Raw genomic sequence first — 27,314 nt, forward strand, 5'->3', positions numbered from 1 at the left:
GGTTAAACCCCTGTGCCGGCAGGACTGAAGACCGATAGGTCGCAGGTTCGAATCTGGGGAGAGGCAGATGAGCTTCCTCTATCAGCTCCAGCTCCTCATGCGGGGACATGATATAAATAAACATAACAGTTTAAATAATGTTATCCTCCCACAAGGATGACAAAAACATCAAATCATCCAGGCGTCCCCTGGGCAGTATCCTTGCAGACAGCCAATTCTCTCACACCAGAAGTGACTTGCAGTTTCTCAGGTTGCTCCTGACATGACCAAATATATATATATAATTGTACCATACTGAAATAATACGAATGTGAATCTGAAATTCTTCTGAACTCCTAGTTTTGTTTTCTGACAAATGAATAATTTGGCAATATGATTATACTACTGCTCCCAGGATTAATTATCTATAATTGTGTGAGTTGATACAAATAATGAATAATCTCTTCAAGAACATGCCAGTCATCCTGTCTTGATCTTCACAGGGGGAAGCTGCTCGCTTTGGTGTTCCTGGAGAAAAGGGACCAAACGGACTCCCTGTAAGTATGTCTGTGTGGAAATCAGAACAATAGTCTTGCATATTGAGCAAGAATAAAGAATGAAAGAAGGCGTGGAATACTCAGGTGGCTTTGCCAGTCCCTTCTTCTCAAATATATGTTAGTGGTCTCCCATCCAAGCACTAACCAGGACTGATCCTGCTTAGCATACAAGAAACCTAGATCTGATTGCTAGTCTTGACTAAAGTAGACTTATCGAAGCATTGAAACTTGTAAGAGGATTGACTTACCAAATTGATTCAGCAGTTCTCCTCTAGTTAAAATGTGCAATTGAGATAAAGAGTATGCTATGGAAAACATATCTATGTGCTCCATCTTTGTTCTGCCTGGGAAGGATGGGGAGAAATGAGTTATCAGTCTCCTTTTTTTGCAATTTGCACTGCTGGTTCAGTAACGGTTATTAGAATTGCATGATGGAAATGTTGGTCATGTTTTGATTTTGGATTAGATACATAAACATGCAAACAAATGGTCTGTGATGTGGGTCTGATAGTACTTGGGGGGGCAACTTGACACCTTTTGTATGTGGAGTGCTGGTTTCCTATCAGGTGAGGGACCTGAGTGCTTTTTTCTAGCATACTATACCTGTGGCATCCACTTACATCCATGATTAGTCTCAGTTTATTCATCCAGCCCCAGTCAATAACATCTTGCTTGACATTATATTGCTAGATATAATATTGTTTCCTTTGCTCAGGGAACGAAAACAGAATGAAATACTCTGTAAGGCTGAGTTTCTTCATTTTGTACAAGTTATATTTTCAGTTTAATTTCTCATTGTCTTCGTGCATATTTTAGCTCAGATTTGTTTCGTAAAATACTTTAAAAAGCCAGTTTCATTTCTTTTGTGGTTTCTTCTTTTCTGATCAGGGATTACCTGGAAATCCAGGAATGAAAGGTGAAAAGGGGCAGCCGGTAAGTAAAGGTGCCAATTTTTCCATTTCTAGGCCAGAACTGAACTAGGTGGATGTCTTGACACCGGGAGCCCCCGATGGCACACCGGGTTAAACTGCTGAGCTGCTGAACCTGCTGACCAAATGGTCAGTGGTTCAAATCCAGGGAGCGGGGTGAGCTTAAGCTTAAGGGAAAGAGCCTGAGGCTGTTAGGAATTGTGGGAGTTGAAGTCCAAGTTGAAGTTGGAGGGCCAAAATTTGGCCATGCCTGGTGTGGATGCACCCAGAGATGGACTCTTCTTTCTTGGGTGGCTGCTTGCCAGGGGTACTTTCTGCACTGGAAAGAGGTTGGACTAGATTACCCTTGGGGTCCCTTCTAGCACTACAATTCTGCGAATCCATGCAATGAAATGCTTCCCCTGCCCTAGAGAGGATGCTGCATGCTATCAGGCACTATCCTAGGTAGCCATCTAGAGTCACCTGTTGGTAGTACAATAAGCAGACTCCCTTTCCATTATCTATGTTTTTTGGATGTGTAAGGTTTTCATTTGACGTGTGGCCCATTCTTCAAAAAAGAGAATGGCAGAAATGCCTAACCCACTTATTTTCCCTCCTCCTTACAGGGCAGTCTTGGAGAAATGGGACACTCCGGTCCTTCAGGAGAGCCAGGTATACCTGTACGTATCTCACCTGCACATGGATTGTGCCTACTTTGTTTCCTATAGGAATATCCTCGTATCCAAGGGGCCGATATATGCAGTTTCGCTTATCCATAGTTTTCACTCAAATGTGCTGATGCACATTAAGGGCTCCCGGTTTAAAGCCCTTAATGCACACAGCAGTGCGTGTTTTATGGCATGCATAATTTTATGTGTGTTTCCAAGCTGTCATCAAACTGTACTAAGTATTTGGTGTAGATGTGCCCTGATTCCCTATATTGGGAGAAAGCCAGGATAAAAGAAAGAACATAAATAAATACCTCTTCTATAGGCATACCTTCGTCTTGGCACTTTGTCCCATAAAAATAATAGGTTGCTGTGAGCTTTCTGGTCTGTATGGCCATGTTCCAGAAGCATCCTCTCCTGACGTTTCATCCAAATCTATGGCAGGCATCGTCATAGGTTGTGAGGTCTGTTGGAAACTAGGCGAGTGACGTTTATATATCTGTGCAATGTCCAGGTTGGGGGAAAGAATTCTTGTCTATGTGAGGAAAGTGTGAATATTGCAATTGGCCGCCTTGATTAGCATTGAATAGCCTTGCAGCTTCAAAGCCTGGCTGCTTCCTGCCTGAGGGAATCCTTTGTTGGGAGTTGTTAGCTGGTCCTGATTGTTTTCTGTCTGGAATTCCCCGTTTTTGAGTGTTGCTCTTTATTTACTGTCTTGATTTTAATGTATTGTCGAAGGCTTTCATGGCCGGAATCACTGGGTTGTTGTAGGTTTTTTCGGGCTATATGGCCATGCAAAAAGAATCTGCGAACCCCACCTCCTCCAAGATGAACGGAACCACCTAAACTGGGCTCTCCAGGCCAATGGAGACTCCACCTCAGACATCAGAAGAGCTGCAAGACCGAGAACAAGCCACGAGAATAAAGACGAAGATCCACCCAGAGGAAAAGTGTTCCTGCCATACATCAAGGGAACCACTGACCGCATAGGGAAGCTGATGAGGAAACACAACATACAAACTATCTACAGACCCACCAAGAAAATCCAACAAATGCTGCATTCAGCAAAGGACAAGAAGGATTCTCTCACTTCTGCAGGAGTCTACCGTGTACCATGCAGCTGTGGACAAGTCTACATAGGGACCCCCAAACGCAGCAAGGCCCAAACACGAATCAAGGAACATGAAAGGCACTGCAGACTACTTCAACCAGAGAAGTGAGCCATAGCAGAGCACCTGATGAACCAGCCTGGACACAGCATATTATTTGAGAACACAGAAATGCTGGACCACTCTCACAACCACCATGTCAGACTAGACAGAGAAGCTATTGAAATCCACAAGCAATTTCAACAGAAAGGAGGAAACCATGAAAATGAACAAAATCTGGCTACCAGTATTAAAAAACTCTAAAATTACAACAGCAAAACAACTGAGATGAAACAATCTGGGACATCTAATCACCTCTCAACAAAAGATTGCTCCAGGCACTGCCAAGCCATCAAATACTAATCAAGGTGGTCAGTTGAAACATTCACACCTAGCTCCAGCAGACAAGAGTCCTTTGTCCCACCCTGGTCATTCCACAGATATATAAACTCTTTTCCCCAGTTCCAACAGACCTCACTACCTATGAGGATGCTTGCCATAGATGCAGGTGAAACGTCAGGAGAGAATGCCTCTAGAACATGGCCATATAGCCCGAAAAAACCTACAACAACCCAGTGTATTGATTTTAGAGTTTGTTTGTTTTAATACTGGTAGCCAGATTTTGTTCATTTTCATGATTTCCTCCTTTGTGTTGAAAATGTCCACATGCTTGTGGATATCAGTGGCTTCTCTGAGTAGTCTGCGATAACACAAAAATAATAGGTTTTGCTATTATCCAGTTTCACATATCTATGCGGTCTGGGAATGTATCCTCACAGGTTATGCTGTATTTTTCTTCGTTGCTATTGATGATGCCCTCATGTCCATTGCTGCCTATCCAAAAACTTTGAAAATTACTTAAAAAATAATCAGTTTGAGTTTCAGTTCCAAGGCAATTGAAAATAAGTTAATCACCGCTATAGCAACAGGATTTTTTTTCTTGAAATGTGATTCTAATGTCTTGGTGTTCAGAAGTGGCAAAAATAATTGCTTTTTAGTTCACTTGTCTTATGACCTGTGGTAGAAAACAGAGCTAAGTAGTGAGGCTGTCACTTATAACTCTATAAAGAATTAAGACATCACAAAAGAAGTGAAATGATAACTCATTGCATTGTTATTGTGCTATAACTTGAATATGACTTGATTATCAGAAATATATACAATTAATTGAAAGTAATTGGTTAATTCTAAGATCTGGATCAATTCTCTGCCCCAGGCATGGGCAAACTTGGGCCCTCCAGGTGTTTTGGACTTCAACTCCCACAATTCCTAACAGCCGGAAGGAATTGAAGTCCAAAACACCTGGAGGCCTCAAGTTTGCCCATGCCTGCTACACACACATTTATAGAACAGTGTATCTATAAGTGAACTGTATGACTGGTCGGTTTATATGTTTGCCAGAAGTCAAATAACTCACTTTTGTCCTTCTCAGGGAGAGCGTGGCATCTCTGGAGAGCGAGGTGAACCTGGTCCAAGAGGATCTTCCGTAAGTATCATGCCAAAAATATAAGGAATATATTGGGCAAAACCCAATAATCTGGGCAAGCACTCCATATTGTTATTGTTGTTTGTTTACACTAAAATTTCTCAAACTGTGCTCCTCCAGACGTTTTGCATTTCAGCTCCCACAAATCCTAACAGCTGGGATTTCTAAGAGCTGAAGTCCAAAACACATGGAGGAGCACAGTTTGAGAATCACTGGTTTACACTATTGAATCTCCACTTTCAGGGACATTGGAGTGCAAAACTTCTGTGAAAGTGGAAAAAAACACTTTCTGCTATTTTTTGCTAGATTTCTGCTAGATTTCTCTGGGAATCTCTTGGTCCTCGGGTGTGATTGTGTAGTCAGTTTCCATCAGAACTTGGTGATAGAATTATTCTGGAGGATCTAGAGCTGTGGTTCCCAATCTGTGGTCTGTGGACCACCAGTGGTCCCCAAGAACAAAACTATTGGTCCACAGCCTCATCAGTAACCTCCCAACCCAGAATTGGGAGGTTAAGATACTGCTGAATGTCCTTTTCTGCATCTCCAGCTGATCTTCTCTTGCCACTGGTAGACAGTGCCAAGAATCTTCCGAGCAGATCATAATGCTTGGGCGATTATATTTAGGGAGAGCTGCTCCCTCTAATATCAAATGTAATCTTCTACCTTTGTTGCCACGTGTCTCAAAACCACGTGGCAATGAGAGCGACTGGTCTCGTGAAACCCTTCTACAGTGCCAAGACAACTGGGATGTCAGGAGGGGGGAGGCTGACTACCCATGACATATTACTTCTACCACATCAGCTCTAGATTATTAAATATGGTTTTCTGTGGGCGAGCAGATGGTGACTACTGGATGGCATATGTTCTGTATCAGAAACTAGAGCTGATGTGGCCTAATCAGTGCAGTTTTCTGAATCAGCACCCCAAATAACAAAACTGAATCTAAAGTTGACCAAAAACTGATTTGTAACCCTTTTGCTACTAATGTTGGAGAGTGGGCCCTGGTCAAGTGACCTTCTTGACTCTATGGAGATCTTAATCCAGCTCTCCTGGTCCTGCAATCTAAAGCACTTGACCAGACTGGCTGCAAAGTGCATTGAAGACTTCAAGAGAGGAGATGCACCAAGGAGTCTACGCATTATTTTGCTCTTGATATGATTATCACACCCCACATTTCTGAAGGAAGATATAACAGTGGACTCCACTTCCACCGCTCTCTCTTTTTCCAGTGCACATTTGTCTTGTTATTTGAATGATTTATGTTGTTGTTTCGGTGTGCTTTCAAGTTGCCATTCAATTTATGACAGCCCCATTAATTTCATAAGTTTTTCTTAGGCAAGGAGTACTTATTGTACGTGCCTTCAAGTCACCCATCATCATACAGCAACCTTATTTATTTATGTATTTACAGTATTTATATTCTGCCCTTCTCACCCCGAAGGGGACTCAGGGTGGATCACAGAACACATATATGACAAACATTCAATGCCGATTATACAATGACAAGACAGGCAACAGATAGAGGTATATATAGGCTTTTCCCATCTTTCAGCATCTTTGGAGGCTGTGCTTGGTTCCAGCCACAGGAGGGTGCTGTTCCTCCATCTCCTTGCCGAAGAGCTATCTTTGTTCATAAAATTCCTCCTTTTGCTGATCGAAACACCATGCCTAAATGCCTTCCTGCTGTAATGCATCTCCTATTTATCTATTCACATTTATTTTCGAAATGCTAGGTAGGCAGAAGCTGGGCTAAAGGTCAGGCACTCACCTGACCCGGGCTTCGAACTGTCAACCTTCTGACTGGCAAGATTTATTGCAGCTTGGTGATTAACCTGCTGTGCTAAAGTGTTTTCTTAGGCAAAGAATACTTAGAGTGGTTTTGCCAGTTCCTTCCTCTGAAATACAGGCTACAGCACCTGAAATTCATTGGTGGTCTCCCATCCAAGTCATGACCAGAGTTGGTCCTGCTTAGCTTTGCACATCAGACTGGATCTAGTGCCTTTAGGGTATTGAGACAGCTGCCACCAACATTTGTGTTACTGTGGACGAGGTTAAAGGATTGTTCATTTTTCAATTCTTGGATGTTTTTAATGATGGGTATCAATCATCATGGGATTAAGAAGCCGCTATATTTCAGAGACTTTAAACACAAGATAAATGCTTACTTTCATATTATGTCAAATGAGCACTGGCAGCTGAATCACAGCATGCGGCGTGGGCTTTGCATTGTTTTTAAATCTTACTTCTGTTTCTTCATTCTTACATAATAATAAAAAAGAAGCGTATAGCACATCGAATCTGATTTCTCAGAAATGCCCCAGGCTAGTCATCAAGTAGCAGAATGAGACATCTCGCATGACTAATTTGCTTAGTTTCTAAAGGAAAGGAAACAGGCCTTTCAAACACACTGCGGGATTTTGCATTTTCAGTCTTTATAACAAATCCGGGAAGAGGGAAAACAAAGGCTAATTGATGGAAGACAAGAAATTAAGTCAAAATAGTGTGAAGTTGTGACTGTTATGTATTAGGCATGTTGTGCTTTTTGATTGTGAAGTAAAATTAGAAAGCATCGATTAGTTGTATTAATTTTTCTACTCTTTCGCTTCTCATGATCTTCCAGCATCTGAGGAAGGCAATGTTAAACCCACTAATGAAGAAGTCATGCCAAGAAAACCTAACATTCGCTTTGTGTTAGAGCAGGAATGGGCAAACTTGGGCCCTCCAAGTGTTTTGGACTTCAACTCCCACAATTCCTGGCCTCAGGCCCTTTCCTTTTCCCCCTCAGCGGCTGAGGGGGAAAAGGAAAGGGCCTGAAGCCAGGAATTGTGGGAGTTGAAGTCCAAAACACTTGGAGGGTTCAAGTTTGCCCATGCCTGGTTTAGAGTAACCATAAGTCAAAAATGACTTGAAGACATGCAAAGACAAGCTTCTAGCATTGTTATTAATTTAATTATTTATGGGATAACTAGCCGTCCCCTGCCACGCGTTGCTGTGGCCCACATGGGTGTTCTGTGTGGGAGGTTTGGTCCCATTATATCGTTGGTAGGGTTCAGAATGCTCTTTGATTGTACGTGAACTATAAATCCCAGCAACTACAACTCCCAAATATCAAGATTCTATTTTGCCCAAACTCTACCAGTGTTCACATTTGGGCAATGCCCACCAAACCCTTTCAGTATTTTCTGTTGGTCATGGGAGAACTGTGTGCCAAGTTTGGTTCAATTCCATCATTGGTGGGGTTCAGAATGCTCTTTGATTGTACGTGAACTATAAATCCCAGTAGCTACAACTCCCAACTGACAAAATCAAATTTTTTGAGTGAAGGGCATACATCGAGTTGTTAGGTGACTTGTGTCCAAATTTGGTGTCAATTCGTCCAGTGGTTTTTGAGTTCTGTTAATCCCACAAACGAACATTACATTTTTATTTATATAGGATTGCAGGATCACAGTAAGTTCAGTGTAGTTTCTCAGTCTGCACTTAATTGTGAGCTTCATGTCCTTACATAACAAGAGTTTTGTTCACTCTGTCCAGAGTATGCCAACAGGGACGTTGTGGATAACAAATTTGGCAGTCAGATGTTGAGAACTCAGCAAGGGAACTTCAATATTGTACACCCTTAGGTTGCTACTTGGAGCCTACAAGCCAGATGCTTTTCATTTACTAACAGGCATAAGAAATAAAACAAGACAAACTGCATTAAAAGACACAGACCTAGAGCTAATAGTGTCTTGAAACTGCCAGATCAGCAGTATGCCATTCCCATTTGCTTTAGGATCACCAAAAGTTGAGATCAACTTTGCCTTCGGGTAGTGGTTCTCAATCTTCCAATTGCCGTGACCCCTTAATACACTTTTTCATGTTGTGGTGATCCACAACCATAAAATTATTTTTGTATTGTCGAAGGCTTTCATGGCCGGAATCACTGGGTTGTTGTAGGTTTTTTGGGGCTATATGGCCATGTTCTAGAGCAGTGGTTCTCAACCTGGGGTCCCCAGATGTTTTTGGCCTACAACTCCCAGAAATCCCAGCTAGTTTACCAGCTGTTAGGATTTCTGGGAGTTGTTGGCCAGAATGCCTCTAGAACAGTGGTTCTCAACCTGTGGGTCCCCAGGTGATTCGGCCAACAACTCCCAGTAATCCCAGCCAATTTACCAGCTGTTAGGAAACCAAGAAGGAAACGTCTTCTGATTTCCTGGCCACAGTCTGCATCTGCAGTCATCTTTGCACCTAGAAATACGAAGTCTGTCACGGCCTCCACGTTTTCTCCCTCTATTTGCCAGTTGTCAATAAGTCTGGTTGCCATCATCTTGGTTTTTTGGATGTCTAATTGCAACCCAGCTTTTGTGCTTTCTTCTTTCACCATTTCTCAGAAATGGTCCTCCCTTTGGTTGAGAGGCCAGCTGAGAGGTCAGCCAATCACAGCAGGAGGAGGGCTTTTGGTGGGAGGATTCACTATCTATTTCCAAAAAGGAACAGAAGGACAGGCAGAGAGATTTTCTGCCTTCTCTGCCAAAGGGGTTCCTAAGACCATAAGAAATATGTGTTTTCTGATGGTCTTTTGTGATCCCTCTGAAACCCCCTCATGACCCCCAGGGGTTCCAACCTCCAGACTGAGAAACATTGCCTTAGGGACACAAGTTAAATGTGTGCCTAAGATCGCTCTATGATAGGGTTTTCTTGGCAAAGTTTCTTGACAAAATTTATTCAGGGGGGGTTTATCATTGCATTTCTCTGAGGCTGTAAAAACATGGCTTCTCCAATGTCATCTAGTGGACTTTTATGACTGAATGGGGATTTGAACCCTGATTTCCAGAGTCATAGTTCAGCACTCAAACTAATACATCAGGCTGACTCTCCCTGTTCAACATAACTAAGTGGTCAAAAAGATTGATATGAGTTGATATGATACGTTGATATGAGTATTCTTTCATTCCTGTCTCTTGTTTTTGTCTTTTCTTTCCACAGGGAGCAATGGGTCTACAAGGCCCCATGGGAGTGCCGGGTATAAGAGGCTACCAGGTCAGTCAAGGGGCAACCCCAATAAGTTTGAACAGTGTTAAATTACTTCTCCCATGTTGTGAGTACCAGGTGTTAAGCATGGCACATTTGGGAACTCTTCTCATAAAACAGCCCCCCAAGCAACATACACCCAGTACAGCTTCTTCCTTCTTTTCTGGTCCAGCTCAGGTCTTCACACTTGGACCACAGTTGGATAACTCTTCTGCTAAAAAGCAGGGAAATTATCAGGACTCAATTGCATCCAGGAGGTATCTATTCAGAAGTTGATGCTGTTTTGGTATTCTTCTGGCAGAAGTTTGGCACACAAACCACTCTGACCAGTCCTTGTATTCTGGTATGGTACATCCCAAAGATACTGGCCAATATTATAACCCAGGTATGGACAAACCTCGGCCCTCCAGGTGTTTTGGACTTGAACTCCCACAATTCCTAACAGTTAGTAAAATGACTGGAATTTCTGGAAGTTAATGTCCAAAACACCTGGAAGGCCAAAGTTTGGCCATGTCTATTATACACCAACCACTTATGAGATTATCATATCACCTCATAACGCGAGCTCCAGCCTCTCCAACTACAAGTGGAAGTGCTTATCATCACCCAACGTCATCATACAGGGTTAGTCAAAATGCATAGGCCAATAAGCCATTCAACTGAATGGCTTATTGGCCTATGCATTTTGACTAACCCTGTATAATTATCCACATGTTGACTCCAAAGCATAGGTGGCCAGTGGTTTTCAATAGAAGGGGGAATCCTGACTTCAATTTCCTCAGCACACTGCCAAAGTGAGTTGAAGAGGTGCAGTAAGAGAGAAGAACTGCAAAAGCAGCTTCTCCAAATGAGATATCTTAGGCACGTTCTACACTGCCCTATATCCCAGAATCCAAAACCAGATTATCTGCTATGAACTGGATTATATGAGTCTACACAGCCAGATAATCTGGGATAAGAAGACAATCTGAGATCAGATCCTGGGATACAAAGACAGTGTAGATGGGGCCTAATTTGAAGGGTCATGCACTCTGCATGTTCTCAGAAGTCCCTTTCTGACTCGGAAGGATGGTGCAAAAGGACACACCCACGAGTTGAATCTCTCTGAAGAATAGCTTTATTTGCCAGCCAAGCAAATGACAGCAGTTGTGCTCTAGGCATGAAAAGACTGCTGCGCCCCCAAAATGGGGTCACAATCTTTTATTGTTTTGCAGAAATCCAAAAACTGCATTTTGATTGGTGTTAATACATTATGTATTCAATTGGTCTGTGCTTACCTAATACATTTCTTATTGGCTCTCTATTACTAAGCAAGGGGACAGGTAAGAAACAACAGAAACTAGAAATAATTTGATAGTTCTTATCTCTTTCAAGTGACCCTGGCTCACTGGGAAGTGCTCGGTTGGCACTGGCTTTTCTTTTGGTTACAAGGTACAGCAAGAATGCTGTGTGAAAGAATAGGAAGGATTGGCGTGAAGGCTACTCCTTAACTGCTGTGGCAGATCCTTCTCCAAGTTGTAATTTATTTATTTATTTATTTATTTATTTATTTATTTACGATATTTATAGCCCGCTTTTCCCAGCCATACAGCGACTCAAGGCAGGTTACAGATTAGCACAATTCGATGTCAGTCATTCATAAAAATGCCATTAAAAACAATCAACATTACAATATGAAACATAAATAAAAACTGTTAAAGCATGTAATCATTGGTGTCATCTTGTTAAAAACATTATCCAGTAACATTGTCTGGCCATTCCATGTTAATCATTCATAGTTCCGTGTTATCTATTCTGCTGCATACTCAAAAGCTTGCTCAAAGAGCCAGGTCTTTACTTTTTTTCGGAAAGTCAGGCGGAAGGGGGCAGATCTAATATCCCTGGGGAGGGAGTTCCATAGTCAGGGGGCCAACAATGAGAAGGCCCCGTCCTTCGTCTCTGCCAATCGCACTTGCGAGGCAGGCGGGATTGAGAGCAGGGCCTCCCCAGACGTTCTTAAGCTCCTAAATGCTTCATAGGAGGAGATACATTCGGACAGGTAAGCTAGGCCAGAATCGTTTAGGGCTTTAGAGGCTAAAAACAGCACTTCAAATTGTGCTCGGTAGTAAATTGGCAGCCAGTGGAGCTGACACAACAGACAAGTTGTGTGTTCCCTGCACGCCACTCCTGTTAGTAACCTGGCTGCCACCCTTTGGACCATTTGAAGCTTACCAACAGTCTTAAAAGGCAACCCCACATAGAATGTGTTGCAGTAATCTATTCGGGATGTAACAAGAGCATGGATCACAGTGGCCAAGTCAGACTTTCCAAGGTATGGGCGCAGCTGGCGCACAAGTTTTAAGTGTGCAAATGCTCCCCTGGTTGCCGCCGAAACGCGGGTTTGTTTACCTTCTACAGATAGGACCTATAGTCCCATATAGCAATTTAAAACTTTTTAAAACTATGTTTCCTTCAACTTAACTAAGAAATATGTGACTTAGTTAAATATAATTAAATATGGTACCTTAACTATTTTGTTTAATCATTCTTAACCAATAGTAACAAATTCTAGCCCAACCCAACCCTGACCCTATCCAACCAATGATGATCTGCAAACCATTAACCTGCAAAAAGTTTCCAGGGAACTATATGAAAGCAATAATACTCAGACAGAATAGAGCACAGTTTCAGAGTAAATAAGGAGTGGATGTCTGTTCTATCACAGCAAATAGCTTGGAAAGCACTGCTACTCAACTCCCTTAGGCATCCTTCTGTTGAGAAAAAATGCATGATGGCTGTGAAGTTTAATTAATTTTCAAGCTTTATTGGAGAGGTGGGCAGCTGCATAGGAACCAGGCAGCAATTTACCCCACAGGCCTGACTTCCTCCAAAGCAAGCCCAAATGCCTCCTAATTACTTCATTTGTACTTCTCAAAATTGCAACAGGAAATGATACTGTATGACTTCTTGAACCATTGTGAAAAAGGCTGAAGAAGAAAATGGGTATTTGGAGGTAGTGTAAGGTTCTTGGGGGCTTGTGGGGAGTGTGGGGTAAATCTGTGTGTTTTCACGTTAGGGTGGTAAAAGTTGCCAGAAAAATCACATTGTTTTTTAAAAGGAAAATTGGGATTCGGGGAAATTTGGGGGACAAATTGGTAAGACCACACTATTGTCTAATGGTTTCCCTTTTAATTTTTCAGGGTCGTAAAGGTGCAAGTGGAGAGCCTGGCCGACCGGGTCCTACGGGGCTCCGTGGCGGCGCTGGTGAGAGGGTAAGCAGAAGATACCTTTGGTAAAGCCAAGACTGGATCATATGTAATTTGGTTGACTTCACTCCAAATAGCAAGACTATTCTACAATTGGTTTACTGTTTATTTTTTTGGGTTGTATGGCCTTGTTTCAGAAGCATTCTCTCCTGAAGTTTTGCCCACATCTATGGCATGCCCCCTCAGAGGTTGAGGGATCTGTTGGAAACTTAGTGAGGCCATGAAATCCTTCGACAACATATTCTACAATTTTTCTGTAGATTTATCTGTTGATTGGATTGATTTGATTTAATTAATCAGACATAAAACAGGACGCACTGCAGTTTTCAGTTTCAAAATAACAAAGTTTACTTAGCACAACTCAAGACAGGTCTACAAATGCTACAAATGCTAAAGAATAAAAACAGACAAATGCTAAAGAATACGTGAATATTAAAGTTAAAAGTTAAGAGTTAAAGGGTTAAGATGTTACAATTATACAGACCACATATATATATTAGAGTCAATGAACCACATTTAAAAAGAGGGGGAAAATGTCAGGATTATTAGAAGTATGCATGTATGTTTTTCAATGTGTTTCAATATGTTTAACAATGGTGTTCATATATATTCAAAATGGATTCAGTCATGTTCAATCGTATGCTGAAATTGTTTTTGCTAGAGACAAAGAGAATAAAGACCTTGACAAAAGTTAGATAACAAAGTTTCCTGCCTGGAAAAAAAAAGGGAGGATCCAGCCAGAGAGAAATGAGATAAACAGATGTTCTAAAAACTGTTGTGTGCTGTGCTTTATAATGTTCATGATATAGCCCGCTTGAAAATAGACCTGTCTTGAGTTGTGCTAAGTAAACTTTGTTATTTTGAAACTAAAAACTACAGTGCGTCCTGTTTTGCGTCTGTGTGATCTGGTAACCTCAATTCCGCTGTACATAGACCCCAGGGTCTCACTCTGACATCTCTCATATCCCTGCATGGAGAGCTAGAGCTGACAGAAGGAACTCACCTGCACTCTCCCTGGATTAGAACCTCCAACCTGTCAGTCTTAAATCCTGCCGGCACAAGGGTTTAACCCATTGTGCCACCGGGGGGCTCATAATCCAGATTATCAACACAGATAGTCCACATCTGCTTTGAACTGAATTATGTGAGTCTACACTACTATATAACCATGTTCAATGCAAATAATCTGCATTTTATATGGCAGTGTATATCCAGCCTCAGATATTAACTGAACAAAGTTGATAGCATATGTTAACAGTGTTTACAGGCCAATTATGGGATTTGTGATACAGTGATGCTTGGAGAAGACTGGAGTTCTTGTGAAGCCTTTCTTAACTCACATCTTTCCTATTTGGAAAAACAAACAAACAAACACCATAAATCTTTGCCCAGAGTAATTTCTTTATTCATTCTTTCCTTATTTCCAGGGTCCTACTGGAGTTTCTGGACCCAAAGGTAACCAGGTAAGCTAAAATCTGAAATATGTATATCATTGATGCCACACATCTCTGATTTTAGTATAATTATCCAATAGCCAGAACTCTCTGTATATAATGTTATGCATGCTTGCAAAGTAAACACTCTCTATTATTAAAACAAGCCACATACTTGAAAACTTAGGCACAGATAATTGTATGAAAGAGGTTTATTTCGCATTACACAATTATATCTGTTCACTTGGCATGGGTCCATTCTAGAAAAAATCCTGGAATTCGTTACTAGTTTAACTGCATGAACCCATCCTATGAAATCCTGGGGATTGTAGTATGGTAAGGTACTTAAAATTTTTTGTGAGAGAACTGTAGCACTCACAAAACTATAAATTCCAGTGCTGTAATTGTGTGGTGTCAAAAATATATCACTATGGATTAGTGAACACTGAGGGAAGAACTCTCTTCAAGGAAATCCTCCCTTTGACACGAAACTGTGATACAGCAGAACTTTGACTTAAGAGCACCCCAACTTGAGAGTGTTTTGAGTTAAGAGTTGTTGCTCGGACCAGCTTTCACTTTGACATACTAGCATCGCTTGGAGTTAAGAACTAATGCCAAAAGGAGCGTTAGTTGAAAGTACAAGGCTTTAGGGCTTCAAGGGAGCAGCCTCTGTGCCTTGTGCCTCCATGTCTAATAAATAAATAATAAAATGTTTAGTGCTCCTGTCCACTTTGGGAGACTGCTTTCCACTTTGCTCTTGTCTGCTTTGAGGAACATTGAGTTAGTTGATATTGTGTGCTTTTTATTCCTGGCATGTTTGGCTTCATGAAGAGAGGGAGGGAGGGAGAGCAACAGAGGAAGGGATGCTGGAATGAGTACAGTATGAAGAAAACGGTGCTCTGTCTCTTCGCTTTATGCTTCCTTGCCACAACTTTGTGCTTCTATCATTTTAAAGTTGATCTTTCTTTTTTCATTGTTCCATGTGAATGTGCATTTATACGTTGATTTTCATAAAGTACACTTTCTGATTTAAAAACATGCAACAAAAAGGGGGATTCGAGCGGTAGGATCAGATTAACAACATTTCAACAAGACTATTCACTTTGAGATAAGAGCAATTTGAGTTAAGAACTCAGTCACGGAACAAATTAAACTCTTAACTCAAGGTATCACTATATATTGCATTTATTTTATTTATCGTGTCATCAGCAACCAGACATTTGTATTACATTTTTAACAAAAACAAACAAACAAACAGACAAAACACAGAATTTGCAATCTTGGTAGTTGATTAAATGTCCTTTGACCAGTATCTGGCCATTTGGAGTGCCTCTGGTGTTGCCGCAAGAAGGTCCCAGGGCTCAGGGTGCATTGCAGCAGGTGGTTGGTGGTTTGCTCATCTCCACACTCGCATGTCGTGGATTCCACTTTGTAGTCCCATTTCTGAAGGTTGGCTCTGCATCTCGTGGTGCCAGAGCGCAGTTTGTTCAGTACTTTCCAAGTCTCCCAGTCTTCTGTGTGTCCAGGGGGGAGTCTCTTATTTGGTATCAGCCATTGATTGAGGTTCTGGGTTTGAGCCTGCCACTTTTGGACTCTCGCTTGCTGGGATGTTCCAGCAAGTGTCTCTGTAGATCTTAGAAAGCTATTTCTTGATTTAAGTCATTGACGTGCTGGCTGATACCCAAACAGGGGATGAGCTGGAGATGTCTCTGCCTTGGTCCTTTCACTATTTGCTGCTACTTCCCGGCGGATGTCAGGTGGTGCGATACTGGCTAGACAGTGTAATTTCTCCAGTGGTGTAGGGCACAGACACCCCGTGATAATGAATGTATATTGCATTCATCATAGCATACTAGTTGAGCATCCCTTATACAAAATGCTTGGAACTAGAAGTTCCTGATTTTTACATGTTTGTATTTTTATTTACATACATAATGAGATATTGTAGAGATGGGATTCAAGTCTAATCATGAGATTCATGTATGTTTCATATGTACATCAGACACATAGTTTGAAGGTAATTTTATACTCCATAATCGTAATCATTTTGTGCATGAAACAAAATGCATGAACACTGAAGCAATAGAAAGCGAAGGAAACACTATCTCAGTCACCCATTTTGAATTCGGGTGTATTTTGGCATTCCAGATAAGGGATGCTCAACCTGTAACAAGTGCTACACATTTTTTCAGTATATTTTCTATTATATTTATTTAGCCAGCTAGTGAATTCTATGGGGAAAGAGTGCCACACATTTGGTGACACCACAATGAGATTTCTAGTGTTGCACAAGATTGACAATCCCAATAGACATCTCATGAACTTTGGTTCAAAAGCACAAGGTGAAAGAAAGCAATGTACTTTGAGATTTCTTTTATGGTGGTAAAACCCATGTTCCTTTTCCATTTCCAGGGCATTGCAGGAGCAGACGGCCTGCCAGGTGATAAAGGAGAGCTGGTAGGTGATGTGACATCTAGGAGCCCCATAATGCAATAAGGGAAGAAGTGGATTGAAAAGTGGCCGTTTATTTATCATGTCAGAAGGAAATTGAGAATACAGTTACAATGCATAAAAAACTGCAAACTAAGTTAAAAACTTGGCATTATACTAAATTTCCTTTGATTTGGAGTGCCTCTGGTATGGCTGTAAGAAGGTCCTCTACGTTGCATGTGGCAAGGCTCAGACTGCATTGTAGTAAGCGATCTGTGGTTTGCTCTTCTCCACACTCAAATGTCGTGGACTCCACTTTGTGGCCCCATTTCTTAAGATTGGGTCTGCATCTTGTGGTATCAGAGTGCAGCCCGTTCAGTGCCTTCCAAGTTGTCCACTCTTCTGTGTGCCCATGAGGGATTTTCTCATCCGGTCTCAGCCACAGATTGAGGTTCTGGGTTTTAGCCTGCCACTTTTGGACTCTCGCTTGCTGAGGTGTTCCTGCAAGTATCTCTGTAGATCTTAGGAAGCTGTTTCTTGCTTTAAGGCATTGGCTTACTGGCTGATATCCAAGCAGAGGATAGGCCAGAGATGTCACTGCCTTAGTCCTTTCATTACAGGCTGCTACTTCCCAACGGATATTAGGTGGTGCAATACCAGCTAAACAGTATAAGTTCTCCAGTGGTGTTGGGCGTAGACATCCTGTGACAATGAGGCATGTCTCATTAAGAGCCACATCCACTGCTTTAACATGGTGCAATGTGTTCCACACTGGGCATATGTACTCAGTAGCAAAATGCAAGGGCAGATGTCTTCACTGTGTCTGGTTGTGATCCCCAGGTTGTTCCAGTCAGCTTTTGTGTGATATTATTTCTAGCACCCACTTTTTGCTTGATATTCAAGCAGTGTTTCTAGAAGTCATTGTGCTTATATTGTAGATTTGTAGGTTGTAGAGTTGAAGTGGCTTGCAAAATAGAGTTTCTGTCTCTGAAAAGAACATGTCTTGCTGGTTGGATGCATGGACAGGGCGATCTCAACTGTAGCCTTCAAGTAACCTGCCTCTATATCTATATCTATATCTATATCTACAGGCAACATTTGGATTATGTTTTAATTTCATTGCTATGTTTTTAGCTATTTTATCTCATGAATTGTCCCCTTCCTAGGAGAAAGGCGGGATATATTTCAATCAATCAGTCATTGTGCTTATATTGTAGATTGCACTTGTTGATTTAGAAATGTAATCTCCTCTTTCTGTTTCCTTCTCTGATCTTTCCTCCCTAGGGTCCTCCTGGCCCTCCTGGGCAAAAGGGAGAGGTAAGTTTCATAGATCTGTTGTCTGAAGTAGGTTTCCTCATCACTAAAAAAGTAACTCTGAAAATTATGTAGGAAGCTGCAGACAGAAGGAAGAATAATATAGCCCTGTGTACACATAAAGATTGTCCATATCTTGTCCTATATTCTTAGTTTTATTGTTATTACATTTCTTCAATTGTATATAAACAACTCTAAAAATAGAGTGCATCTTGGAATCTTATATATTTTTGGTGGTGGTGGAAGAGGTACTGAAATTTGGATGCATCTTACAACCAACGGTATCTTACAATTGAAGAAATACTGGGGTACTGTAGGTTTTCTGGGCTGTATGGCCATGTTCCAGAAGCATTCTCTCCTGACATTTTGCCCCCATTTCTGGCAGGTTGTGAGGTTGTGAGGTCTATTGGAAACTAAGGTTCATGTATCTGTGAAATGTTTGGGGTGGGAGAAAGAACTCTTGCCTGCTTGAGGCAAGTGTGATTGTTGCAATTGGCATAGGTGCCTGTTGCCATCCTTGCAATCCTATTATCGAACAAAATGTGGCTAACAATAGCAGCCAACACTAGAAATGTGTGATTTATTATTCTGTTGATTTCCTCCCAAACCCAAAGAGGGTTCCTTGATGATCTATTATGCAGGTAGAGGGAAGATTGAGAGTAGCTTAGGTTACGTAGGGTCACTATATTCTTCAAACTATGTCTCTAACTTCAGTGTTTCTCAGCCTGGGGGTCAGGAACCCCTGAAGGGGTTGCGGGGGGGGGGGGGGGGTTCAGAGGGGTCATAAAGACTATCAGAAAACACGTATTTCTGATGGTCTTAAGAACCCCCTTGGCAGAGAAGGCTGAAGATCTCTCTGCCTGTCCTTCCCTTTGTTTTTAGAAACATATAGCAAATCCCCCCACCATAAGCCCTCCTCCTGCTCTCTGGATGTAGGTGAACTAGCACTAAAACTCAAGGTCAATGCCCACAAACCCTTCCAGTATTTTCTGTTGGTCATGGGGATTCTATGTGGTAAGTTTGGTCCACTTCTATTATTGGTAGGGTTCAGAATGCTCTTTGATTGTAGGTGAACTATAAATCCCAGCAAATACAACTCCCAAATGTCAAGCTCTAATTTCCCCAAGCTCCACCAGTGTTCACATTTGGGCATATAGAGCATTCGTGCCAAGTTTGGTCTAGATCCATCATTGTTTGGGTCCACAGTCTATCTGGATGTAGGAGAACCACAACTCCAAAACTCACATTCAATTCCCACGAAACCCTTCCAGTATTTTCTGTTGGTCATGGGAGTTCTGTGTTCAATTCCATCATTGGTGGAGTTCAGAATGCTCCTTGATTGTAAGTTAACTATAAATCCCAGCAACTACAACTCCCAAATGACAAAATCAATCTCCCCCCCACCAACCCCACCAGTATTCAAATTTGGGCATATTGCGTATTTGTGCCAAATTTGGTCCAGTAAATAAAAATGCATCTTTCAAATGTTTACATTACAAATAATAGCAGTAGTAAAATTACAGTTATGAAGGAGAAACAAAAATAATTTTATGGTTGGAGGTCGCCACAAGATGAGGAGCTCTGTTAAGAGGTCGTGGCATTAGGAAGGTTGAGAACCACTGCTCTAACTGAACATCTCCCCACTTTCTCTAGGCAGGAATACGAGGCGAGCTTGGTCCTAAAGGAGTCCAGGGGCCCAATGGAACAGCTGGCGTGCCAGGAATCCCAGGCCATCCAGGCAAAATGGGTTTACAAGGAGAACAAGGAGTCCCTGGGATCACTGGGAAACATGGCCCTCCAGTAAGTCTAACCTCCATGTCTTTTTTTGCAATTGCACCTTTCCATGTTCTCTCTCCCAGTTTTTCCATGCAAGCAGCAGCTTCTTTCTTTCCTCCGGGATTTGTGTGCAAGAATGTTGTCCAGATAAAGATGTCTTGCAGAACAATCCTGCCTTATTGTTTGCTGAAGGCCCACATTTCAGTCATCACCCCATCCAGAATCCTGCCAGTTTGCTCCAGCCAGGGCAAAGTCTTTTGTGTATCTCTATGTTGCCATTTATTTCTTCTCCATTCTTAGCACTGACATCTTTTCCTTCCATAGTGGGAAGGTAGGTCTCTTTAGCTTCAAGCCTGGAGTATTTGTTGGAGAGCTGTCCAGGCAACAAGAAATGTTTTAATTCTAATTATCTATAGTGTTCCCAGATAAAAGTCACTTTTCTGGATCCAAGCTTGCAGAAATCCTTAGCCAGCATCACTCAAATCAATCATATACATATACATATATATATATTCCACCCTTCTCACCCCACAGGGGACTCAGGGCGGATTACAATGCACATATATATGGCAAACATTCAATGCCATTTAGACATACAACATATATAGACAGGCACAAAAGCAATTTTAACATTCCAGCTTTCCAGCTTCAGGAGGGTATGCTTCATTCTGGCCACAAGGGGAGCTGCCACTTTGCCATCTACTTGTGACACCGAGTCCTTAATGGAGTACTTCCTCATTCTTACGGGCACTAATGGAAGGTTTTTATGGTGTCGTAAATTAGTTAAATTAGCCTCCCCACATAAAACGGTACCTAAATTTCCTACTTAACAGATGCAACTGTCTTTTGGGCTGCATAGGTCAACAGCAAGCTAGACTACTAATGGTTGGGAGCTCACTCTGACCCAGGCAGGCTTCGAACTCATGACTTCTCGGTCAGTAGTGATTTAATACGGTTGGCTACCAACTAGCTGCGCCAAAGCCTGATCCTTGGGTTCCCTGGAGGTTTTTGGAATTCTGCCATATAAAGATAGAAGAAGAAATGGGCTATGGCCTGACAATTCCAAAATTGTTCAACTGCAACCCCCGTCATCTTTGAATGTATAATCCTGCATGGCAGATTGGGGTTGGACTGGATGGCCCGTGTGGTCCCTTCCACCTCTAGGATCCTATGATTCTATGATTGGCTTCTAACGTTGTCATGCTGTAGAGATCCTATGATCAGCTCCTACCATTGATTAGTTGTTTCTGTCTGTCAAGAGCCAGAAGCACTAAATTTGCTGGTGTAGAGAGATAAATAAACGTGTATCTTCTTAAGTCTCTGTGCCTGCTCAAGGACCTGCCAGATTTGTGGCAGGGAAAACAGGGAGAGATAATCCCTATTTAGGCAATATGTTTAACTGAGCATGAAAAGAAATCAGGAAATTTAAACCTGCCAGACTACTAACTGGAGCTGGCTATAGGGAGCACACAATGCTCCTATTAAAGCAGCTCCATTGGCTACTGATAAGTTTCCGGTCTCAATTCAAAGTGCAGGTTATTAGCTATAAAGTCCTAAATAGTTTGAGCCCTGTGTGTCTTTGTGACCACATCCCCCCCCCCCCCCCAATGAACCTGCTTGAGCATTAAGATCTGCCAGGGAGGCCCCCCAGCAGTCCTGCCACTGTCACAAACATGGTTGGTGGAAATCAGGGAGAAGGCCTTCTCGGTGGTCGCCCCCCAGTTTTGGAACGCCCTCCCCAGGAAGATTAGGCAGGCCCCCACACTGTCCACCTTCCATAGGGATGTTGAAACAAGCCTTTGAGGATGTCTAGCCCCAAAGGTCCACAATTAATGACACAGCACTGCACTTTCATCCCATGCCCTTGTTCCTTAGCTACAATTTGACCTCTCCCATTCCCTGGTCTTGTTTACAGTTTGGCCATGTCGTACAGCAGTTGTCCCCACAGGTTGTTGAACATTGTTCTGAATTTTAAATTCTTGTTTTATATGCTATTGGTTTTACTTTTTGTGTAGTTTTTGGCACGTTGTGTCATATGTAAGCTGCCCGCGTCCCTTCAGGGAGATGGAGGCGGGGTACAAAAATAAAGTTGTTGTTATTATTATTATTTTACTGACACGAAAACAAAATATGACACAGCAAATGAGATATATATGCTGGATTCCATATCACAAAATCACAAGTCGTATACTTTCCAAGCGTTTAGGACTGTGTGATGTATTTTCGAATGATGCGCGCAAATCCAAGTAAGGTGGCCTTTTGCAGTTGACAGATTGTGATTTTGTCAAAGTTTATTGTTTCCAAATGCCGGCTGAGATCTTTTGGCATGGCACCCAGTGTGCCGATGACCACTGGGTTTATGGTTTATGCAGTTCAATTTTGAGGTCCTGATAATGGCTGAGTTTTTCCGGTTGTTTTTCATGTTGTTTTTCCTCCTGGTACAGCGACATCAATAATCCAGACTTTTTCTTTTCCACAATCATGATGTCTGGTGTATTGTGTTCCAAAACTTAGTCTGGATTCAAAAGTCCCAGAGTAATTTTAGTCCCACTACCTTTGCAGATTTATGATCCCACCAGTTCTTTACTTCTGACAGGTGGTTATTATTATTGTTATTCCCCTCTTCACATGGAGAGCACTAGTCCAAAGATAAGGGTGTTCTCTACATCTGTATCATCTTGACTGCATGCAGACGCAGAGCCTTTTTTTTTCAGACTCCTCCTCTCGACATAAAGAGATTGACTATCACAGGCCTGATCCCTTGGCTCACACTTTCAGTTAACTCTTGTTGTGAATGCTTAGATAGGGTCAGGGTCTAATGACAGAGCATTGCCCACTAGTCTAGGAGAGACATGTCACAATGTAAGCAGCCCAAACCATGTATTGGACAGCAGTGTGGAAGTCAGTTCCAATTCTGTCTGAAGCAAGATTGAGCAAGCAATGACTATGTGGTACTAGAACAGGGTGGGGAGCTAGATGGCCAGTTTTCTCCCTCATAACTCCTAATGGGCCATACTGGAGAACCTGATGCAACTAAAAGTGATGCTTATTTATTTATCTATCATGTCATCAGCAACCATACCATTGTATTACATTTCTAACAGAACAAAACAAACAAACAGATTAAAAAACCCACAGATTTTGCAAACTTGGTAGTTGATTAAATGTCCTTTGACCAGTATCTGGCCACTTGGAGTGCCTCTGGTGTTGCCGCAAGAAGGTCCTCCATTGTGCATGTGGCAGGGCTCAGGTTGCATTGCAGCAGGTGGTCAGTGGTTTGCTCTTCTTCGCACTCGCATGTTGTGGATTCCACTTTGCAGCCCCATTTCTTAAGATTGGCTCTGCATCTCGTGGTGCCAGAGCGCAGTCTGTTCAGCGCCTTCCAAGTCGCCCAGTCTTCTGTGTGCCCAGGGGTGAGTCTCTCATCTGGTATCACCCATGGATTGAGGTACTGGGTTTGAGCCTGCCACTTTTGGACTCTCGCTTGCTGAGGTGTTCCAGCGAGTGTCTCTGTAGATCTAAGAAAACTATTTCTTGATTTAAGTCGTTGACGTGCTGGCTGATACCCAAACAGGGGATGAGCTGGAGATGTCTCTGCCTTGGTCCTTACACTATTGACTGCTACTTCCCGGCAGATGTCAGGTGGTGCAATACTGGCTAAGCAGTGTAATTTCTCCAGTGGTGTAGGGCGCAGACAAGTGATGCTGATGTTGCATGGCTTCTGGTTTTGATTTGGGCTGAACTAGGACCAGGAGGTGGGATGAGTTTGGGAGCAATTGGTGAATTTACATTGGTGTTTAAGTATGTGTGTGAGAAAATCTACCTTCTCAAAAAACAATTAAAAAGAGGTTTAACCTATTATCAGCCGTTGAGACCCTAATGTCAAATATATCAGTACATCTTTGTTTGATTTCAGGGGAAAGAATCCAGTGAACAACATATAAGAGAACTCTGTGGTGGATTGATCAGTGGTGAGTGCAGACAAAAATCTGTGCAAGAACACACCGATGTTATGTTAATATCTGTTGTATGGATATAATAAATTTTATTCGTGAATTACTCCAAGAATTTTCTTGGCAAGATTTCTTCAAAAGGGGTTTGCTTTTAACATCCTCTGAGACCAAGGCCCCTTCCACACAACTGAAAAAAACTCCACATTATCTGCTTTGAACTGGAATATATGGCAGTGTGGACTCAGATAACCCAGTTCAAAGCAGATATTGTGAGATTTCCCACCTAGATATGCTGGATGATATGGCTGTGCAGAAGGACCCTGAGAAAAGGTCTTTGAGCAAGTTACCCTCTCTCGACCTTAGAGAAAGTTTTCCATGGCTGAGCAGGGATTTGAATCTGGTCTTATTCCAGCTCTTAAACTGTTATACTATGTTTTGCCAAGCAATTTTAGGGAGATAAAATGATTACAGTAGACTCGTTGAATTCATCAGATTTTTTAAAAAAATCATTATGTTTTTTGTTTGTTGATTGGTTCGTTTTTTCTCAGTTCAGGACTTCAAAGGCCTTCTAACCAATTAAAAAAACACATTGCTCAAAATTCCCAAGATAGAATAACTAACGTGGAAGTAAACAATAAAAAATTAAAATATGCAGCATTAAATACTAATGGTGATTCTATGAACAAGAATCCTCCAAGACTATCTGTGATCTACCTGGGATTTCTGGGAGTTGAAGTCCAAAACGCCTGCACTGTAGGCTTTAGTGCAGAATTTTACGTAGCTATCCAGAATGATGAACTAATATTGGGGAATAGGGCCCAGGACCCTGGATAGCTTGTTTAAAGTTTGGATTAAAATCCAGAGTGGATTCCACCATATCCATTGATATCTCCCCTCTTTCCCCACACACACACAAATTGAGAGAGAGAAAAGGAGAGATGGTCGCAACTCCTTCCAAGTGAATTTTCATTGGCTTGCCAGCATTTGCTGCCATCTACTGTACTACTCTGTTATGCATATATTTGAAGCATTTCAAGACCAACCTTAAGTTGTAGTTCAAGGATAGAGTACCCAAAGGAATAAAATCAGTACAACATATTGGTATCTCTTTGAAAATCTCCAAAATTATAAGATATATCTTAAAATTTTGAGAAAATAACAAAAGTCTTCATCTTACCAGACCACGCTCAATGGCATAGTAGGCAATAGGCAGACCTCAAAGAGGAAGGCATGGAATTGCTTTGATGTACAGGTAAATTCACGTGATAGAATCTATAATACAGTTTTGTGTTTTGAATTTCAGAGCAAATTGCCCAGTTAGCTGCTAACCTGAGGAAACCCTTGGCTCCTGGGCTTACAGGACGCCCAGGGCCTGCTGGTCCACCTGGTCCTCCTGGGGCACCTGGGAGCGTGGGGCATCCTGGGGCTCGTGGGCCCCCAGGTTACAAGGGACCCCCTGGAGACTTGGGAGATCCTGGTCCTAGAGGTAAGTGATCGTTACAACAGGTCCGTGTTCAGAGCTTGGACAAATTACCTTTGAGGGTTATCACTCCTACCAGCTAATATTAGTAGAAGAAGTGAGTTTTGAGGGGCTACAGCTCCCAGAACCAAGTGACTATATTAGCTGGGGGATTCTTGGGGAAAAATAACTTTTCCAAGGACTGGCTAAATCTAGATTTCAATAGAAGACTCAATCACACTGAATTTTCCACCACTACTGTCTGGAATCTACATCAGGCATGGGCAAACTTTGGCCCTCCAGGTGTTTTGGATGTCAACTCCCACAATTCCTAACAGTCTACCAGCTGTTAGTAATTGTGGGAGTTGAAGTCCAAAACACCCAGGGGGCCAAAGTTTGCCCATGCCTGATCTACATGCTTGTAGAAATCACCCACTCAATATCCTTGGACAGTAGCTTCCAACTTTCTTCACCATGGGCACTACTAGCAAAAACTGCTGTGATTTGCAGCCCAGCAAACCTAGATGAGTGACTGATTCCTATATCTGTAGTATAAACTCGAGAAAGTAACTCTGAAGGCAAGGCCTCACTGTGAATGTTTCCTTTCTACATATTTATACTTATGAATTGCTTTTCTGCTGGATGGACATTTTAGAAAGACATTTAATACCATCTTTCAGGGCACTCTGCTTGCTAACAGCCTCGAAATAGATTAAATATTCATAATGTAATTATGTTCAGTGTAGATGCACCCTAAGTTGCATGGCTCTTCTGTCTTAAAATCTTTCTCATGCCTCTATAGCAGACATGGGCAAACTTCGGCCTTTCATGTGTTTTGGTCTTCAACTCCCACAATTCCTAAGAGCCTATCAACTGGAGGGCCAAAGTTTTCCCATGCCTGCTCTATAGGCTTGCTCTGTAAAGAAACAAATCATTCTGTTATCAGAGTATTTTTCCATAGTCTCATGCCTTTATTGTGGCTTTGTAGGAGACATTGGTGACAGGGGAGACAAAGGTGCCATTGGTAAAGGTGTTGATGGACCTGATGGGGACCAAGGACCTCAAGGTAAGTTGACTACGTAATACTGTGATTTCATCTCCAGTTCCCACCAATGGCTGATTTCAGCCCTTCTGTCATGTTTCATAGGTGATCTGAAAGATTAAACTGCTACTGCTACAGTCTTATGTTTTTCTTCCTCAAAGTCATTGATATGTTTTCCCCTCCAGTTTGTGGAACTCAGTAGAGCCATTTTATTGTGCAAAGTTGTGTGGGGATGTCAGGTGAAATATGTAACACGGATTCTGCACCTTTAATACAGTTGGTCCTCCAAATTTATGGATTTGACTTAAAATGTTCTCCTTGGGAATCCCTAGGTCCTCCACTATGATTCTGTTGTCAACTTTCAGGACAAACTAACATATAATCATGCTGAAAAACTAGATTCCTAAAGCAGTGTTCTGTGAGGTTTAAAATGCAGTTTTATTATTAATGGTTTTGTGGGGTTGGCGAATGTAGTAGGGGATGGAATTCAGCAGGAATTCTCTCTTGTACACAACTATGTCACTTATTTCAACTGGTGACCTTACAGTTGCATCCACTTTTGCAATAATTTTAAAGATCATTTAGTTGTTAAAATGTAGTTGTTAAAATGTAATTATACACAGACTATGAAGGGATAAACTTTGAAGGAGCTTCAAAGAAATATAATAACAAAACCACACAGTACTGAAATCTGGTTGCTATTTCCTCCGTACATACCAACTCCTCATTTCTTCACCCAAAATAAAAACTCGAGTAGTCAAGGGGAGACTTTTTGTGCCAGTTTTCTAAACTGAAACTACTGTTAACAATACTGATTACACTTGCCAACACTCATTTTGGTACCTTAAATGTTAGACCTGTTTCTGGGCATATTAGACCTGTGAATTCCACAAATGGCACCAG

At 41.9% G+C, this 27,314-nt stretch overlaps 1 protein-coding gene across 2 annotated transcripts in view; it reads left to right on the plus strand.

The window, feature by feature from the left end:
* The window catches only part of COL9A3 (collagen type IX alpha 3 chain), a 102,877-nt gene that overhangs the window by 72,818 nt on the left and 2,745 nt on the right, over positions 1-27,314 (plus strand). For both annotated transcript variants that reach the window (XM_060771973.2, XM_067468226.1), the window contains exons 19-31: positions 483-536; positions 1,425-1,469; positions 2,071-2,124; positions 4,693-4,746; positions 9,715-9,768; positions 12,939-13,010; positions 14,432-14,467; positions 16,850-16,894; positions 18,152-18,184; positions 19,835-19,981; positions 23,874-23,928; positions 25,214-25,396; positions 26,358-26,435. In XM_060771973.2, the coding sequence (XP_060627956.2) occupies positions 483-536; positions 1,425-1,469; positions 2,071-2,124; positions 4,693-4,746; positions 9,715-9,768; positions 12,939-13,010; positions 14,432-14,467; positions 16,850-16,894; positions 18,152-18,184; positions 19,835-19,981; positions 23,874-23,928; positions 25,214-25,396; positions 26,358-26,435 (910 nt within the window). The remainder of the gene's footprint in view (positions 1-482; positions 537-1,424; positions 1,470-2,070; positions 2,125-4,692; positions 4,747-9,714; positions 9,769-12,938; positions 13,011-14,431; positions 14,468-16,849; positions 16,895-18,151; positions 18,185-19,834; positions 19,982-23,873; positions 23,929-25,213; positions 25,397-26,357; positions 26,436-27,314) is intronic.

Source organism: Anolis sagrei, chromosome 4, assembly GCF_037176765.1.
Source record: "Anolis sagrei isolate rAnoSag1 chromosome 4, rAnoSag1.mat, whole genome shotgun sequence".
Lineage (NCBI taxonomy): Eukaryota > Metazoa > Chordata > Lepidosauria > Squamata > Dactyloidae > Anolis > Anolis sagrei.